Here is a 19876-nt window from a genome sequence, read left to right as displayed (position 1 = left end):
TGAGATCATAGAACCGTTAACATACATCAATAACTTACCATTTCAGACTGGAAAATTTCCTAACAAAATGAAAATAGCTAAAGTAGCTCCAATTTTTTTTTAGTGTAGACGAACATCAATTTACAAATTACCGACCAGTTTCCTTATCACCCCAATTTTCTAAAATTATCAAGAAGCTGTTCAATAACAGTTTGGACAAATTTATTAATAAGAATGTTTGCAGATAGTCAATACGGATACAGAGCTAACATTTCAACCTCCATGGCGCTGATTGAAATCACGGGAGAAATTACTAACACTATAGACCACAGAAAGTGTGCAGCTGCAGTATTATTTATGGATCTCACAAAAAGCCTTTGATACAATTAATCACGACTTCCTAACATTAAAATTAGAAAGTTACGTAATCAGAGGATTCGTTTTTAATTGGTTTAAAAGTTGCCGAGCAAACAGGAAGCAATTTTTAAAGCTAGGAGAATACACATCTGTAAGTTTAAATATTACGTGTGGAGTACACCAGGGATCAATATTGGGACCAAAACTGTTCAACTTCTATGTCAATAACATCTGTAAAGTGACGAAAGCTTAAAGTTGGTATTATTTGCGGATGATACTACTGCCTTTTGTTCTGGGGAAAGCACACAAGAGCTAATTAAAAAAAGTCACGGATGAAATGGCCATATTGAAAAGATAGTTTGATAAAAACAGATGATCCTTGAACTCAAGCAAAACTAAAATAATGCTATTTGGTAATAGCAGAAACGACCAAATACAAATAGACGGAGTGGACATTGAAAGGTTGAACGAAAATACATTTCTGGGGATCATATTAGATGAAAAAATGCGCTGGAAATCTCACATCAAAAATATACAACATAAGGTGGCGAGAAATACCTCAATATTGAATGTAGCAAAATTTGTTCTTGATCAAAAATCACTCCACACTCTTTACGGTTCTCTGGTATTACCATATCTAATTTATTGTGTGGAGATATGGGTAATAACTATAAAAGCAATCTTCACTTGCTAAATGTACTGCAAAAAAGATCAGTGAGGAGATCCATAATGCTGCGTATAGAGAACATACAAATCTATTTTTTAAAATCACAAATTTTCTGATTTAGTAAATTTTCAAATTGCTGAAATAATGCATAAAGCAAACAATAACCTGCTACCCAGTACTTTTCTACAAGAGAGGAGACATTATGATCTTAGGGAAAAACTAAACTTGCAACACTTGTATGCGAGAACAAAAACACAAAGCATTTCAGTATGTGGAATTAAATTACTATAACTAGAATGTTCTCCTTGACAGGCCCAGACAGCTTTGCACTCAAGTGTAGTGTTTTACAAAGTCACAGATTACCATGGTGTAAAAAAATACAGTTTCTTCTGTTGTTTCTCTCGTATTCTCTGCTGCAGCCAAATGAGTGAGGCAGGAAGAGCAGTGCCTCGCTGCTCTGTCTGTGTTTGTGGGGGAGGGGCCAGGTACTTGGGCAGGGAGCAACAGAATCTCCGCGCAGCAAAAAAAGTTAATATATTGGTTACATATCAACAATGTTGATTAATCGGTGATACGTCATATTCGGCCTGATTAATCTGTCCGTCAACAATCGGTCAGGCTCTAGTTGCAGCCACAGTGGAAGGATGGAGGAAGAGTGCTGTCCTTCTGTTGATTAAACCACAGCTGGAATGGAATGGGGAAGAACATTTTTTTAATGGTTGACAATTGAGACAGGATTCAATGTTGTTTGTTTTCCGATTACATGTTGATTTAATTGGTGGTTTATTCTGTATGCACTCATATTTGGATACCACCTGCCCATCGACACAAGTCAGACTGAATTTTACCATTCCAAACACTACTGTGGCTAACCAAACCAAAATGAACATGGCTTTAGTGATGATGCAAGTCTGTGTCAAAAAGACGACTAACGTTTTTCTTTACCCCTCCACCATTATCTTTACTTTGATTCTTTGCTGAGTGTGGGTTGAAATAGCTTAGTCTTTTTCCCGCACATTCAAGAAAGTAAATGTATTTTTATAGTGTTTGTGCCCAAAACCGACATTGCGCTTTCTCCAGACAGTTGTTGTTGTTCAGCTTTCCTCCCACAGTCTGAGGGCTGAATTGAGAGTGCAACTGCACAGCTTTGCAGTCTAGGCACGGTTAGCTTGGTGGGTGACGCTCACCATGTAAACCTCATGAGTCATTTTTGAAAACTTTAATTAATTGGACTGGAGAGTTGACTGACCCTCAATATGTGTTGTAGAATTCTTTGCTGTTTCTAAACAGATGCTTGAAAAAGAGCACACACGTTTCTACCCACTACAGTCAGTCTTCTTTCATGTCATATGGCTGTGTTTTTTCAAAGAGCCATCTCTGAGATTTGTCCATGATGTCATAGTGTTTACATAATCCTTGAAAACATTTAACGCGAGACTTGCATCCCTGAGTTGTGGCTTGCTGAGGAAATCCAGGTCACTGCTCTTTAAAATGGGTGCTTGTTGTTAGCAGTGAATGTAAGTGGCCTTGTGTTTCCCATGTCTGAACAACTGCGGTCTTCACTTCGTGGTCATATGATGATCTCCAATCTGGGACATCGTTCATTTTGTCATAAGGCATGTTTAAAATTGGAATTAGCACATTAACACCAAAGGGGAATGTGTTTCTCATCATGGTGTTCATTATTGCGTTGTGCACAATATTATTAATGGTCTAGCATGAGTCAAAGGAATGGCTAAATGGCCTTAGGTTTGTAATTACAGCAATAGTGGATTGTGTGGAATTGATTGTAGATGAATCATGTCTTTAAGCCATTGAGGCAAAATGGTGCGCACTTAGTTGGCTGCAACAGGAAGCAGTGTTTGTCTCAACTAGATTGCTGTCTGAAGACGACAACATGATGTCAGCTATGGGAAGTTAAGTTACATTTTTTTCCAGACCTGTTATGGCAACTCTTCTTGGTAGCATGATCCTGCTCAATATGGCACTAGCATGAAAGCTGCAGTTCAGAATATCCAGAAAGAAAGATTCAAACAGCAGTCTGCAGTCACAGTGCTTTGAAGTTAGAGTGACACTGTTAAAGGCGAGATAGTGACAGACATCTTAACATCCCGAGGTTTTCGCCTTTTTGCTGGCACTGCCGTTGAGTCCAAGCAGGAAACTGAGTTGGATTTCAAAGTGCTACTGTACTTTCTATGACAGTATATGTTACAAAGACTTCTCACCGTTACTGTGACAAATTTGACACGCTCTAGTTTCTATTCAAAGATCTATCTTTAAAGTGCCACATACCAACTTTATCGAATATTGTGTCAAGGTACTTACCACGACATTCCTGTGCCATAGATGTGTGTGCTGGAAGACCACACCTGCAAAGTGGAGAACATCTGTCTTGGAGATATGAAACATTAAAGTCAGCAGATCCTGTATCAGATAATAACAACGAGGCATAAGTAGCAGATGCGTTCAATAAACATGTTGACACACAAGCCATTGGACTTACAGCCAATGACCAAGAGCTCATACTTTCATCTCTGTTTTCATCAGCTTAGTGAGCTATGCAGTTTTAACATCACATGTACCTGAGAGGCTTCTCTGTGTTGTAGTTCTGTTGTTTTTTTTTTTTGATGCCGAATGGAGACCTGCTGTGTTTGCATGTTTTTGCTGTCTAGTGGTTTCTACAACCCCATTACGCCTCCCTATCGTGTCTGTTATCCCGGATGCTGTGTGAGTCTGTATGAGCTGTTAATATCAAAAGACAGTCGCAGTATGCAGCAGTTATCAGTGCCTGTAGGCCATGTGAGTAGTGTACTGTATGATTTGGCAGTGAGTGTGGTGGTACTCTTGGTCAGCTGAAATCTTTCCATTCCTTTCTGTCACTGACAGTCTGTCGGCATGCAAAGCACTAGCTGCCATCTGCTCATGTATAAATAGACAGTGGTCAGCGCTGGAACAGCTGGCACTAAGGCCGGGACTGCACACTATACCGCTGCTAATATAACTTTATTTTATTTGTATTTTTCCGTTGCACTAAATTTACTTGATTGATTATAGTGAAAATGAACATTTTGGTCATTTTTAAATGGTTGGCACAATCTCTACAAATGTTTTTGGCTCCTGTTTTAATACCAGATTTATATTGAGCAAAATAATGTTGCCTGGAGGAGTTGTGGAAGTTGCTCAACTGCCCATGACTGATATGTTCTTTTTAGACTATAAACTAGTTGAGAATGAATCAACAGTGCCTCTGCTGGTTACAACCAAGTAGTGCTGTTCATTTTGCATCAATGGCTCTAAGGCGCAATTGACCAACAATCAATTAAACACAATTGACCAAATTTTTAACAATGGATTTGTAGATTATTATGTTAAATGAATGCAATCTAGATCTAGGCTACGTTCACACTGCAGGTCAATTCCAAGTTTTTTGCTCATATGTGACCAGTATCTGATTATTATTTACAATGTAGATTTATTTCAAATGCAACTCTAGCCTCATTCGTATGTATATATTCATTCGATGTGTATGCGATGCTACTTCAGTCAGAACGTCAGGGTCTCATACATTCGACCTGTACGTCATCGAAAGCCGTGTTTGCAGTGTGAGAGTTGGGGAAAGGTACTCACAGATGTAGGCAAAAGTTCTTCTTATCATTCAAAATAATAATAATTAAAAAATCTGTGTCAGTGAAGTGGCTCACATCAATGTCCCATGTACCACTGCTGGCTCAGACATATACCCACACGCTCCTCGGAACAGACGTCACAGCAAGTTCCCCATGAGTTGCCGTAGCAAAAAGTCTTACTCTCTTTCTTCTTAATCACCTACGCAAAATAATTTGGTTAAGAAAATGTTGACTCCGGTTGCGCATTGTATTTCTAGATAACCATGTTAATTATAACCAATGACTGATGAGTGATTTATTTTCTGTAAATGACCTTGTGTATCATTTGTGCTCTATAAATAAACTTGCTTTGGCTTACCTTGCCTAAATGCAATTATACATAAATGCTTTGGAAAAAAATTGGTTTTCCAAGGTCTGTAAGTATTGTCGACTAAATTCTTGTAATTATCTTGTTTTGTGGTCAAGTGATTGTAAAACATGTGACTTAAATTTGGGTTAAAACTCTTTTTTTCCAGTACAGTTCAGCTCTTCTAAGTGCATCATTTGTCTTAGCTTGCAAGCATGTTTCAAGCCATTTTTGGACCACAGTTTTGTGACCACAATTTTCTTTAAAAAAAAAAAAAAATCTAAAAAGGAGATCCAAAGGCGAGTCAAACAGTGAAAAGGGCTATTGTAATGGCATGAGCTGGGCACATAAAGCCTTGTCATAACAGATTACCTAACATGTTTTGCAGGCTGTGTTGTCAACTGCAGTACGCTTTGTTCAGTGCATTGTTCTCTACTCTTCCTGTGCTCCCCCATGTCCACTCTCAGTAAAGACAAAAATGACGTGATCAACCTTTTAAGTTGAAATGGGGGGCTCTGCCTCAGCTTCAATGTTTCACACATTGTTGTGTGCAGGCATTGTCATTGAAAGGTGCGCAGCATGTGTAACCAAAGAGTTAACAAAGTTGTTATGGAAATGTTGTATGTCCTGTGTTGTGACTGCAACAGGCTCAGCTGTTGAACAGCGGTGCTTAGACGCTACTTATAGCTCAAAACTTTGAGTCGCATCCCTTGATAACGCTGTCATTTGTGCTGCAGCCCCGGCAACCGTGCTGCATCACACACTCACTCAAAGACACTGGATACAACACAGCAAGCATTTCTGCGGTAACACCAGAATGTGTGCCCTGTAGTCTTTACGCTTATGCTATTTAAGACTGAACAACCATTGGCGTCTTGTGGACGTGTTACAAACCACCAGCTCATGTCAGTTGATGTATTTTTCGCATCACATGGAAACTCTTATACAGTTGTGATATTGTTTAACATTTGACCTGCAATGGTGTGAATGGCTTTTATTTGCGTATCCTCGACATATCCTTGATTAAGCAGGGGTTTGTGTGTCAGTCATGAGATACAGTATCTACTGCCCAGATCACAGAGGCCATTTGTACTTGCACATAAACCTACGAAGCAACCACATCTGAGAGTCATTACGAAAAGAGAGCTGTTCTTTGTTTTTTAATGAAGAAACATTGCCAGGTCTGATAAAACTGTCAACTTTAGTCAGAACTTTGCAGCAGGTACAATCCTCACATATAGACACACATGTATACACATACATCTAGTCTGGTTTTCTTCCGGTACGGTGTCACACTCAAAACGTCCCCTGGCAACTTGTGCTAACTCAAAACATTCATTACAATCCTATATTAGAGCGGCGAAAAAAAGCAAAGCTACTATGAGGAAAAATCCTGGAGTTCATGGCACTGGAGGGCCAGCCATTAGTTTGTCCTGTGGATTATTATTTTATTAACTACCTCAAACCTTGTGATTTCCTTGATTTGTAAAAGCAAAATACTGCTGTGCACTTTATTTTTGGTAAGAGGCTCAAATCAAGACTGCAGTGTAGCCTGTTGTTTTTAAAATGTGAAAAATATAAGACGAAAGGAACTGATATAAATTAGTAGTTTGGGCAGCAATGTTCTAAACTTCTCATTTCTCTTTGATAGAACCACCTCATGTGTAGTTAAAATAGCAAGTTTTAAGTTTGTATTGTTTCACGTGTATTGTTCACTGTTTTTCAACAAAATAACATTTAAAGTCTATGCTGTCAGTTATTAAATATCATACTCTATTGGCTGAAATCTATATCGGCAGGTCAGGCTTTTTAAAGATCGGAGATCGGCCGGAAAAATTGGAATCGGCGAACCCCTAGTGCTCACGATGCAATCCCTTTGTATGTTGATGCATCTTAGCCTTTGAAAACCTAGCATTTTTTTAGACCATATTTTCATTAATTATATACATCGTATCAAAAGCAATCAAGTTGAATTTGTCAAGAGTATTTAATTGGAATGTCCATCCATCCATCCATCCATTTTCTATACCGCTTCTTCCTCATTAGGGTCGCGGGGGCATGCTGGAGCCTATCCCAGCTGACTTCGGGCGACAGGCGGGGTACACCCTGGACTGGTCGCCAGCCAATCGCAGGGCACAATCATTCACACTCACATTCATACCTATGGACAATTTAGAGTCGCCAGTTAACCTAACATGCATGTTTTTGGAATGTGGGAGGAAACTAGAGTACCCGGAGAAAACCCACGCATGCACGGGGAGAACATGCAAACTCCACACAGAAATGCCCAACGGAGATTCGAACCCAGATCTTCCCGATCTCCTGACTGTGTGGCCAACATGCTAACCACTTTATTTGTTAAATTCACATTTTACATATTAACAAACTATTTAACCACGATGCTCAGTGGCGGCATGTCTTGGACTATCATGTTAAAAATGCAGTTTGTTACCTCAGCTGCTTACTTGGGACTACATAATGGTTCTTTGTAGATACATGTATCCATCCGAGTCCGTAATGACTTACTGGAAAACAAGAGAAATAGATGAGATTTTCAGAGAGAGCAGAGATGTTCTTCAGAGGTGAACTGTTACATAATCATGCTTTACACAGGCTGCAGGGATGCTCGTAACATTCCCTTGCATGAAAGAAGTACATGTGACTTTAGAAAAAGTCAAACTCGAGAAAGTCAAGTTGTGTGAAGTTGTTTCATTAAAATAAAAAAAATTGTACAGAAAAATATTGTGAAATAAATAGTAAAATATAATCATCTACTGTTTTTTATAACAAACCTTTAGCTATGCTCAAATCCTCAGCTAATACCAAAAGCACAACATATGAAATAAAGTGCCCTGTTAAATGTCAGCAGCAACTCAAAAATACTTTATTTAGAACAATATTATTTTTTTAGAAAGCAGAACCTCATTGGAGAGACAAAAAATGGGGAAAAAAAACACCTTAATTACGTTTAGAAATACAAATACAAAACTTGATTCTTTGTCTGTTCATTTAAAATTGGCCATCCCTTCATCAAAATAAAATATTTTTTTAATATTTTATCTTTGCAAGCACCTCTCTAAGTCTAGACAGCATACTCATTACATTCAGACTCACCTCCAGCCTCTTGTAGTTAGGACTACTTGTTTATTTATCACACATCCTTCTCCCATCACACGTTCTGACACACGTAAGTGACCGAGTCTGAAAGATTAAGAAACATTTTCGTTTGAGACCCCACTCTGTGAAACAGGACGAGATCCACCCCGGTGACATCGCCCCTCATGGCTGCATGGATCTCCACAGAAGTGTGCAGCGGGAGCTTTACTTTCACTTTTATGTTCCCAAATACCAGAAACTCTCCAACGACGCCAGAGAAAGTAGCTACAATTGTTGCTAGTCGCTTTTGAGAAAATACGTCGCCAAGAATGTTGCCAGATCTGGCACGGAGCATGGATCTGGGCGGGGCAGCAGCCTCGCTAAGGAGCGCTGACACACAGCAGAGCGAGACAGACCTCCATGTCAAGATACAAGAGTACAACGCAAATCCAGCCTATATCGATATGAACAATATGTTTGTTTTTGATATTGTGTTTAAAAGAAATATAGGTATTTTAAAAATATCAATATATTGCCCAGCCCTACATTCACACTAGATTTGCTTAACATTCCATATTTGTTTTGTCATTTTTCTTTTTAATGTTCCTTGATTTGGTGTGCACTCTGTCGTCCAGTGTGAACAAGTCCTGAGAGTCCTACTAGCAGAATTGCCTTTTTGCTCGTCTCAGGTGAACAGCACAAGCTTTTAGTCTTCATCTGGTGTGCAGAGACCTCCTAACAACCTAATTACTGGGGGTTCTCCACTTTCCCTGTGCCAGATTATTGGCCCCATGTTGAATGCTGGAGTGCAAAATATCTGCCGGCTACGACCAGCTGAGTGATTTCCTTCAGAGAGCAGGATGTGGTTAGTTAACGGGGATACACCTCACCAGGAAATGGGAAGCCCCCATGGAGCGCCAGTGTCATATTCTGCTCATCAGGAGACAAAAATCGACATCTGTGACATTTAGTGCCAAATACATATTTGACTGGCCCCTCCCAGTAATGGTTTTTGTGCAGTAAATTTGTCTCTGCTCAGTTAAACCTGTCTCATTGTTCGTTTATGAGTTAAATGTTTTTTGATAATCAGATGTTGACTCAGTTCTCCATGCTCCTTATGTTTGTTATGAATACAAAGTATTAGTATTTTAATGTGTGTAATCATAGTTTTCAGTAATTCTCGAGTTTGACATTTGAAGTGACTTGATGTCTTAGTCTTGAATTCTTAATTTTTTTGCACTTTGCGTGGTTAACCATTTGTACGTATTCCAATGCTAACGTCATAATTATACAGTACAAATACACAATGTATCATCCTATACATTATCAATGAAAAAGCAGTGGGAATTGCTGAAGAGAAAGAAAACAGTCCAATGCGCCGCATCCTCCCCACTTGTGTGCCAAGTTGAGGTTGCTATGGCAACCAGAAACTGGTTCTGTACCTGTTGCTATGGTTCGGAAAGACGTCTGATGACGCTGTTCATTACACAGCACACACGTCTGCCATTTTAAATCCAGGATAGTTTCTCTGCTGGGAACATTAACTATAAATGGAAAACTCGGGACATTTTTAATTAACATGGTACCCGTCTCTCTTTCTTAGGAGCAGTTCTCAGCATTGTTACAGTTTCAGTTGTGTAGTTGTATAGTTTCAGTGGATTGAATTGCTTTCTTAAGTGACTGACAGGACCACATGTGTCAGGCAAATTTGTGAGCGCAGAGAAGCACGGCTTTGACGTCATATCCCAAACATGATTCACCTTCAGGTGATGAGTGGTCTCCTGCTGTCTGCTTCTGTGTAGCTGTACTCAAAACACATCAACAGCGGCGTCATCCCATGTCTCTAAAGCACACGACTTAATCATGGATGCTGAATAGAGGGCTCACATTATGTGTGATTATCAGACTAGTTGGTCAACATATCGTGGCCATTCATAGCCGTCCCACATTATTCTTGTCATCTTTCAGTTTTATTGGTGCTCACTCATTGCTTAAGCTGTCCCCCTTGTTATTATCCAGTGTAAGTTTTTTTTCCAGGGAAGGGCAGCGGTGGGACATTGGTAACCAAAACAACCCTATGTTTCGTTATGCCCTGGGTCCAATTTCCCTTTGGAGGCAGGGCAAAGGTGAACTTTGGCTTTATTTAGCCACCTGACCCACTGTATCCTCTTTCAGTACCCAATATGGATGCTCCTGCTCTGCTATTGCACCTTAACCTGTCGGTAGATGCTGGAGATTTGACTAAATTTGCTTTACCGACTATAAGGAAAACTAGCAAACAATAATTTTAAAATATTATTTGAATGTTTGGAATTCTTGTTTTGACACCAGTGTGAGTTGTGTCATAGTGGATGCCTTAAAGGGACTGTATGCAGTGGGTTCCAACAGCATTTGAACATACTGCTTGCATTATATCCCACCTCGTCCTGCTTTGAATACACCAACAAAACACACACATGTGTTGAAGTTATGTTTGTTGTCAGTGAATGATAGCAATTTGGCAAAGCTGAGCTACTAACATTTGCTATCATGGAATGTATAGCATAAAGGGGTCTCCGAAGACGCCCGACTCATGAGACGAGACGATGCATGAGATTTGGTCCACAAGAACAGACATGATTTTTCATTGGTTTTAAGAAACGTACAGTGAAAAAAATAAGACAGGAAAAATTATTATTTAACTGTGTCACAAGACAGTAGAGGTGCTTTTTGAAATGTTTCTTTAAATTATATAAAGTTGTGGAATTGCCGTTTTTGACGTATTTCCTCACATGCAATTTGAACTGACTAATGTTTGCAACATTTATTGAAATACTGGCTTTTCAACTTTATCAAGGAACAGCATTTATTTTATTTATGTGAACGCACACAATTTTCCTGTCCCGTTTGTATTTACTTTGCCGACCAAATGTCTCAGTGAGTGTTGACTGTCAGGACGAAAGGTTTGCATCTCGATGTGTAGTTTTTTTCCCAGATGGAAAACGGGTCGGGTGGATATGTTTGAGGTGGGCAAGTTTGTTTTGTTGCCGTTTATAAACTTGGCATACTGGCTCGTTTGTGTTGATTGGCTTACCTTACTCGTTATTAATATTCCCACACGGGGGACTGTGGCATTTGGCTTTGCAAGCATCTTTTTCCCTCCCAACTTCTACTACGAGAACTCTTAATAGCCTATCAAAACAACTTCATCACTGCAAATTGTTGGTGTGTTGTTGAGACTGCTTTCGTGTGTTTGTACTTTCTAAAGGCATGTATGTACAACAGCCGTGAGTGGCTTCCATGAACAGCAGTTATTTTATTCACATTGAACAAAAAGCCACAAACGTTGTGTGTGCATTGTAATTCGTAACTGTAAAAAATGTAAAAAAAGAAAAAAAAGTGTACAATCTGTTCTTGTAATTTGCTATTGGTAACATATGCTAGCCTGTAGTGGTGTTCTTATATTTTTTGGTTTAAAAAGCAATTCGGAGTGAGTTGCATACAGTCCCTTGAACTTCCCATAGATAACATCTTATTTTCCTTCTTTAGACCACAAACTAGAGGAGAATCATCAATCACAATTTTGGTCTTTAGCCGTGTTGGGGCATTGTCTCTTTAACATGAAGTGGGGCAGCTTTGGCTGTTCTCATATAGCTTTTGAGCAGTCAATGTTATAGTTTCTGAGGACACACTGTGCTTTTCTATCAGCATGTGACAGACAGAGGGCGATACACAATCCCTGTCTCCACATCTCCTGCATTATTGATAAGTGTGCAGAATTCTCTGAGCACAGCCGGGGACATCTTGATTTGAAAGCCTCCTAAAGCGCCTTTAAGTCAAGAGGCTTTAATTTGCCCGTTAGCAAAGCTCAGAAGTTGCATTAAGCTGGGATCAATACAGCGTACAAAAAACGCTGCAAAGTAGTTTTTATTAGGATGAGGATGCACTATTTGTTGTACATACCTGTGTTGTTAGGCTATAGTTACTGTTTGCATGGTTGCTAGTCAATTCTTCACATATGACTGAGGTCTTTGTGGCCTGAGTGAACTCTCTGCAAATGACACACAAGACTGATAAATGATCATCAAAGACGCAAGAGGATTTAAAAAACAGTGGGCCGAGATATCAACGTCATCAAATATCCTCCAGTAAATTCTCAATGTCCTCTCTCTTCTTCTCGTTTCATATTCAGTGTGCGGAAAGATTTAAGAGCGTTCCTGCAGCTAGCAGCAAGCATGGTTGAGAGGGATGAAATGCCAGCCATGCTTGCAGATTCTTGTTCATTAGGAAATGTCTGTGTGGCCATAGGGAATGGTCGAGTCATGCATAAGTCAATTGTCATCAGGCGCAACAGGTGTATCCCTTGACACAATTCAGTAGGACAAGGTTACCTTTTCTTTTGTTTTATGGCATTTTTTTTTGTAAAAACTAACACAGCAGGTACAGTTCTGATAAAAACATGCAACCTTCAGTGTCAGATCGCTGACTCCAAGGAAGATTTAGCGAGGGACATGAGTTGGCGACAAGGTTGAAAAGCTCAAAATCAAGTTATTCATTCATTCAGTTATTCATCATCAAGTTATTTGTTATTTGCTAAATTCTTGACTTCAAGAATGACATGAATAATAATGTTTTGTACTTTTAAACTGCTAAATTAGTGTAACAGAAGCCCAAGTGAGGAGTAAGTGCGTGGAAATCTTAACTTAGTTTTTTTTTCCATCCATAGCTATTCTCAATCCCAAAGCCCCAAAAGAACCAGCAAAGACCTTCAGTTTTGATTACTCCTACTGGTCCCACACAACAGTGAGTCCAACCTTTTTTTGTGTGTTAAGTTACTAATAAGAAACAAAACTTCACCTAACTTTACTCTTTAATGTGTTTGTTTTATGTTCCCCTTTCAGCCAGAAGACCCCTGCTTTGCTGCACAGAACCAAGTATACAATGACATTGGCAAGGAAATGCTGCAGCATGCCTTTGAGGGCTACAATGTGTGCATTTTTGCGTATGGCCAGACTGGAGCTGGTAAATCCTACACCATGATGGGCAAACAGGAGGAGGGGCAGGAAGGAATCATTCCCATGGTTTGTCCTTGTTTTTCATGAAGTTGAATAACACACTATAAGTAATTATCATCTGACCACATGCAATTGGTGCAAACATGTCTTTCTTATCCTTCCCTCAGCTTTGTGAAGATCTCTTTGAGAAAATCAATGAAGACAACAACAAAGAGGAGCTCTCCTACTCTGTTGAGGTGACCGCAAAAATGCTTTCTATCATCATTTTACTCTCATATTGCCTTCTTTCATAATACCCAGCACCGGACGTACAGTGTATTTGAGAATATGTAGTTTTGTATTAGATGTGGAGGCTGTTCCATAGCTGAGGGGGAGTGTCCCAAAAGGCACACTCAGCTTTAGTTAAAAGACATGGGGCCTGACTAAAGGTTTACGTGTATAAAAACATGGTAACAGGGTGCACCCAGGTTTGCGTCTGTCAAATGAGCAAAATAGCAGTTTGCTTTCATGAATTTGCAGAATATATACACATTATTGAAAAATACTGAGAGGAGGAGATGCAAATGTAATCATTTAGCACCTGCAATTTGATTTACATAACTTAAAACTGAAGACAGGCAAAAACTGATACGGTACGCACAAATGACTGTGCTGCGGTCATTGTGGCGAGGAGGAGGCATGCAATCAAGTTAAGTAATGCTAGCACAATTCCTGTCACCCACATATCAAACATCCATCCATCTTCTTTGCCGGTTCCCTCACGAGGGCTGCGGGGGTATGCTGGAGCCTATCCCAAATGACATTATAATCTTCTTTCTAAAAAACAACCTCCAGGCTTGGACTAATTGCACAAGATTGGGTCCACGAGCATGAGACGAGATGAGCTTTTAACTTGAATTTTAAGAAAAGTACAATGAAAAAATGTGACTGGACAAACAAGCTTTTATATTTAACCGAGTCCAAAAAAAAACAATGCAGGTGCCTTTTAAAATGTTTATTGTCCCACAAATTTATGCTCAAAGAAACATTTTTTGAGACCAAATAAACCACTATTATGATAATATATTATAATAATGGTAATGCAGCTCATTGTATTTCTCATGTGTACTTTTCTTTGTCTGTTTACAGCAGGGCTGTCCAGTTAAAAAAAAAAAAAAATTAGTATCAACATTTTAGATATTTCTAGTTACATTAAGCCTTGTTGCTCTATTTTTCCACTTTTGCTGGGTTTTTCTTTATTTTATTTCTGCAATGAGCCACATTCCACCAATTGCCCCTGCACCACACTGTGGTTACCCATGTGTGTTTTGCCTGGAAGGCGAGTGTGTCCAAGCTCCGCCTTCCTGGCGATGTTGGTGTGGGCTTGGGTTGCATTCTGGAGTTTTTTTATTTATTTTTTTATACAGCTTTCAGACTCGCATTGCACAGCATTACGGAGGTGGGGCTCACTCCCAGCCTGCTCAGCGGATGCTTCAACTTTGTCGATGGCTTGCATTTAATTAGCGAATAAATGCAGGATGGAGAAATTGTCAAATGCGGATCTCTTCTGTGTCCGAGGTGTGTTATGAAGCAGATGAAGCTGGCGCTGAGCCACATGTATAGAAGCACTCTGTGATTCAGGGTGCAGACCAGTCCGAACATCTATGTGGGTTGATCTGTCAAATCATTAAGTACAATTGATCAAATAGCTTCTGCTTGGACATCAACAAGTAGCAAGCAACTGTTTAACACCAATGGAAAAAACAGCCATACGTCACTTGCTGACGCTGATGCTGTGAACACCAAGGTAGGTTGGATTGCAAGGTGTGCCTAAAGCACTTAATGTGTGCTTCCAATAATGGTTTGCACACTGCCACTTCCATATTACTGTATTATCATTCATAGTAGCAATGCCATAGTTTACAGTCTGATTGGCATCTGGCTGCCCTGTTCTGACGATACAGCTTTTCTCCAAACGAGAAATCTCGTCATCTTGTAGATGTATTTATATTGACAAAATTGTCTGACCGTAAACCTTTGTCAATAGGTCAGTTACATGGAGATCTACTGTGAGCGGGTGCGTGATCTGCTCAATCCCAAGAACAAAGGGAACCTGCGCGTGAGAGAACATCCTCTTTTGGGCCCCTACGTAGAGGACCTCTCTAAATTGGCCGTGACCTCATACACTGACATCGCTGACCTCATGGATGCTGGCAATAAAGCCAGGTGAGCCACTCTAAGAGCCAAAAAAAGCCCTGAGTTATACAGCTATAGCTGTGATAATGTCATGCTTATCGAAGTTACAGGAAGGCTAAGAATAATGTGGAATCAGGAAATTTTATCACATTCTTATCGTAGTTTGCACATTTAATTGAGGTAATGGGTGTTTCTCATTAAATAAGTCATGATTTTACTTGCATGAAGTTATTATGTGCTTGTGCATTTGTGTCACTGTGCACTTCCCTGCCTTAATCTTCCTGTGCTGACTCAGAGGGACAGTCACGGCAGGAGATATGGGTTTTACACGCCATGTTCTAGAAATAAGCCCTCCTACTTGGCCTTGTGTGTTTTGTGTTTGATGTCTTTATAGTATTAGCCACCTCCGCTATGCAGAATAATCCCTAATATTTAAGTCACTAATAGGTGTAAAGCCTGGTGAGGATGACTCATGTATAAGAAAAGACTAGCAGTGTTTGTGTTAGTTATGTAAAGTAATTGAAATACAAAAGTAAGTGTTCAGAGGAAGATATACTAAGTTCGTCTGTATGTCTTAACCTACAGAACTGTGGCCGCCACCAACATGAATGAGACCAGCAGCAGGTCCCATGCAGTTTTCACCATTGTCTTCACTCAGAGGAAACACGACAGTGAGACAGACCTTTCTACTGAAAAGGTCAGAGAAGGCAAAGATGTCTTTGGTGGAATCGGAGAGGGACTTTTGATTGGATTGTTTAGCATTTCCTCTGGCACAGACAAAGAGCAGTGTGTGTTTTGCTAAGGACAATAACTACTAGCTCCGTTTTGACACTTTTTACACTTCTTAATAATATGCAATGGGTGTAATAAGCTTTAACATTTAGATTGCTGTCTAAAAAAGCGAAATGCAACATCAGTTATGGGAAACTGAGCTACATCTAATGGACCTTCAATATGGGAGCTGTGCCATATTGTGCCTTATGCCTTATTGTTGTGCCTTATTGTTCAGCACCACAGTGGTATTGAAACAGAAGTTCAGCACATTCATAGAAAGATGCTCCCATCCCATTAGGAATAATGTTTCAAAAATAACAATTAATTCACTCAATTAATTGTTGATGTAAAGTATCCACATAGTGGATACAATGCTCTTCCCTAATTGTGATATTATTGTTATTGTTGGCAATGGTGATGTGATGTTCTGCGATTCCCACCCTCAATTTGAACATCTTTTATATTTCATTGTTGTACAAATGCTTCTCCACCCTTTTCAGGTCAGTAAAATTAGTCTAGTGGACTTGGCAGGGAGTGAACGAGCAGATTCCACCGGTGCTAAAGGTACCAGGCTAAAGGTAAGACTTCATTATTGCATACACTAAACAATAGCTTAAACGTCTAACTTCTAGTCACCTGAGTAATATCTTTATTTGGTTACAGGAGGGCGCAAACATCAACAAATCCCTAACTACGTTAGGAAAGGTCATCTCTGCCCTGGCTGAAGTGGTGAGTGTTTTTATGGCTCTTTTAATTTTGCTTTCTTTTTCTCTTTCTCTTACCTGAATGTAATGAGCCTTTCTTCTAAAGGACTTATTGTTTTTCGCTTGGCATGTTGTAATGTCTGCCCTTGTCTTTTCTCCTGTCCTTGTAATAACTGCTTACACAGGATAACTGTTCCAGCAAGGTAAAAAACCTTTTGCCGGCTCAACCATTCACTTTTGATTCCTCCCATGGGACAGATTTGACTGCTTTTTGCCATGTACAGTGTTTAATGTTTAACCCCTTTTAGGCATCATGCACTGTAAAATGGCTCGCTCTGGCAAAAGGTCTTCAAGTTAGGCCTCTCTCCTCATTTCATATGGCCCCAATTTATATCACAACGTATTCTAGAATTTCACCTGCCATTACTAACATTGATTTGCAGAACACGCCATTGCATCACACACTGTTAAAATCCTAAATAATGTATTTGCATTCCTATTTCAGAGCAAGAAGAAAAAGAAGACTGACTTCATCCCATACAGAGACTCTGTTTTGACATGGCTGCTGAGGGAGAACCTTGGTATGAACATTGATACATTCACTTTGCAGTGAAATGTCAGAATGTCTTGTAAAATATGAGAACAATGTGCTTATTTTGTAAACGATGATACAGGAATTATTGAGGATGTGATTTTCACATGTATTGTAGTATACAATGTGGACAATTCTGTGGTTCTCCCTTACAAAGTAGCAGCACATTGATTTCATTTAAGATGTTCAAAACCGAAATGTAGGTTTTTTTGGAAGTTAATGTCATACTGATTTTTCTTTTTTTTCTACTTCACACATAGGTGGAAACTCCAGAACCGCAATGGTAGCTGCACTCAGTCCTGCTGATATCAATTATGATGAAACTCTTAGCACACTCCGGTAAGGTTCCAATTCTCCTGGATGTGGCAATTTTTTTTTAAATAAATAAATAATTCAGATCATTACTTTCTTATTTGTGTTTTTTTCTAGGTATGCTGATCGAGCAAAGAACATCAAATGTAATGCTGTCATCAATGAAGATCCCAACAATAAATTGGTGCGCGACCTTAAGGATGAAGTGGCTCGACTGAAGGAGCTGCTACGTGCACAAGGACTGGGAGACATCCTGGATAGTGAGTTTTTTCTTCACCGCAACATTTCACACTGGCAGCTACACAGCTCAACAGCTTCTGTCTTCTGCCTTCTTAACTAAAAAAATACATATCAAAAGAAATACAAGACAAAATATTTATATTTCTTTAAAGATGAAAAATGCCAGTTTAAGAAGTTGTACTACCACTTACAATCACATGGACTGATTCATAACAATTCAGTTTGTACCTTTCATTTATCAGAGCTGTACCTTAGTATCAGAACCTATTTTAGGCAATGTTTAACTCTTTACGACTGTCCCAACTTATAGCCTTCTAAGTTTCTGACATGAATGAACATCTAGATTAGATGAGATGTACAAACTGGGCTTAACCTGCTCATTCCTTACTCTGCAACAAGACCCCTGTCACCATTTGTGCCCATCACTGTCTTCATTCTCATTCTGCTCAGAGTAGAAAATGTCTAAAACCACTAAAACCTTCCAATCTACTCGTTTTGAACTCTGACCCCTCTCATCTTTTCCTGCTTCCCCTCAGTTGATCCTCTGGGGGATGATTGCCCAGGAAGTGGAATCAAATGTTTGTATATGTCTGGTTGTATTGCATTGTCTATCACTATTTGCTCTATAGTAGTTAGGATGACATTGTTCAATATTAAAACTAGGGCTGGGCGATATAGGTGCTAAAGTTAGTGTAGTTCAGGGGTGTCCAAACATTTTCCACTGAGGGCCATAAAAATGTGGAGACCACTTTGATACTATTCACTTGTTGTTATTATTATTATTTGCTAAGCTGCTAAATATAATTTAATAACTTTTAGTATAATATTTTGTTCAAACATTGAATATGTCAGCCTTTTCTCTTTCTAATTTGGCCTTAAACCTCTTTCATAATGTTCGCTACATTTTACGTTTCCAATATTCCCCGAAGACAGAAAATGACCCGTGGTCCGCACTTTGGACACCCCTGGTATCATTAGTAGTATTTTGATTAATTACTCGATCTCTTTTTTTTCTGTCACGGAAGAGTACATTTCAATATAGAAACTATATTAAAACGGGGAGAGAAAAAACAATTAATTTTAAACAAATGCTGTGGATTTTTTAAAATGTTATTATGTTAACTGTCGTGCTGTTAAACAAATGCTGTGGATTTTTTTTTTATGGTAAGTGTTGTGCTGTTTCCTATTTCACAGTGTTATCATGTTAAAAATCACATTGCTCCTTAATTTAATGTTGACATAAAAAAAATGTTTTGTTAAGCCATGTCGCCCAGCCTTAATTAGAAATGCTACCAGCTTTGCATGTAAATGCAAAAATAAGCTAAAGCTGAATATAAATGCAAGGCTTTCTAGTTTGGCAATAGTTAGCATGCCATCTGGTTAGCATGCGTTACCCTTGTGTTGAGGAAAGCTGCTAAATGCAGAGTCACAAGTGTCCCTTTTTTAAGGCTAGTTCTATTGTCTCTCCATATCCATTTTCATTCCATGTCATCCTTTAACCCACTGTTGCAGCGCTCTTTCTTTGTTCTTATTTCTTTTATTACTAATCATCCACTGCAGGTGACAGTTCTCAAAGTATTAGAATGCCACTGCTCAGTTGTCAAACTGAGGTTCAGAACTACAGACCAAAAGGTGCAATATATAGAAATTCTAGATTCCACTAACCTGGAGTAGTTAGTTTGGTGTGCCCTTTGCTCTAACTTCCTACACAACCCTTCCTTTGCACTAATATCCGTATTAACTTACCATAATTGGAAAAAAACTGTTGCAGCTCTCTTCACTGCCAGACGTCTGTGTTCAAAAGGTGTATAGCTCAATTTGGCGCTTGACCTTGATGCGGACATTTATACTTGACATAATTTGCTCCCAAAAGTTACAATTATGTATTTTTGCCTTTGATTGACATGTTTGAATAGGTTGCTTTGCCATTAGTATGTGAATGAGAGATGAGTCATAGCGTGAGTGTGTGCGTGTGTGCGTATGTGTGGGATGTACTGTGGGCTGAACTTTGCCA

The 19876-nt window shown here is 39.2% G+C and overlaps 1 protein-coding gene across 23 annotated transcripts in view; it reads left to right on the top strand.

Annotated features, from left to right (window-relative positions):
- The window catches only part of kif1b (kinesin family member 1B), a 72787-nt gene that overhangs the window by 12140 nt on the left and 40771 nt on the right, over window positions 1-19876 (top strand). For 13 of the 23 annotated variants that reach the window (XM_054788411.1, XM_054788456.1, XM_054788375.1 and 10 more), the window contains exons 3-14: window positions 12777-12853; window positions 12952-13131; window positions 13233-13301; window positions 15092-15270; window positions 15826-15937; window positions 16515-16592; window positions 16678-16743; window positions 16904-16921; window positions 17224-17299; window positions 17571-17649; window positions 17740-17882; window positions 18399-18440. In XM_054788411.1, coding sequence (XP_054644386.1) covers window positions 12777-12853; window positions 12952-13131; window positions 13233-13301; window positions 15092-15270; window positions 15826-15937; window positions 16515-16592; window positions 16678-16743; window positions 16904-16921; window positions 17224-17299; window positions 17571-17649; window positions 17740-17882; window positions 18399-18440 — 1119 coding nt within the window. Of the gene's footprint in view, window positions 1-12776; window positions 12854-12951; window positions 13132-13232; window positions 13302-15091; window positions 15271-15825; window positions 15938-16514; window positions 16593-16677; window positions 16744-16903; window positions 16922-17223; window positions 17300-17570; window positions 17650-17739; window positions 17883-18398; window positions 18441-19422; window positions 19495-19876 lie in introns of all 23 variants that reach the window. The other 10 variants (XM_054788403.1, XM_054788430.1, XM_054788484.1 and 7 more) reach the window with 4 other exon arrangements.

Source organism: Dunckerocampus dactyliophorus, chromosome 1 (assembly GCF_027744805.1).
Source record: "Dunckerocampus dactyliophorus isolate RoL2022-P2 chromosome 1, RoL_Ddac_1.1, whole genome shotgun sequence".
NCBI lineage: Eukaryota > Metazoa > Chordata > Actinopteri > Syngnathiformes > Syngnathidae > Dunckerocampus > Dunckerocampus dactyliophorus.
The sequence above is the reverse complement of the archived record's forward strand: the minus strand, read 5'-3'. Positions and strand labels throughout refer to the sequence as shown.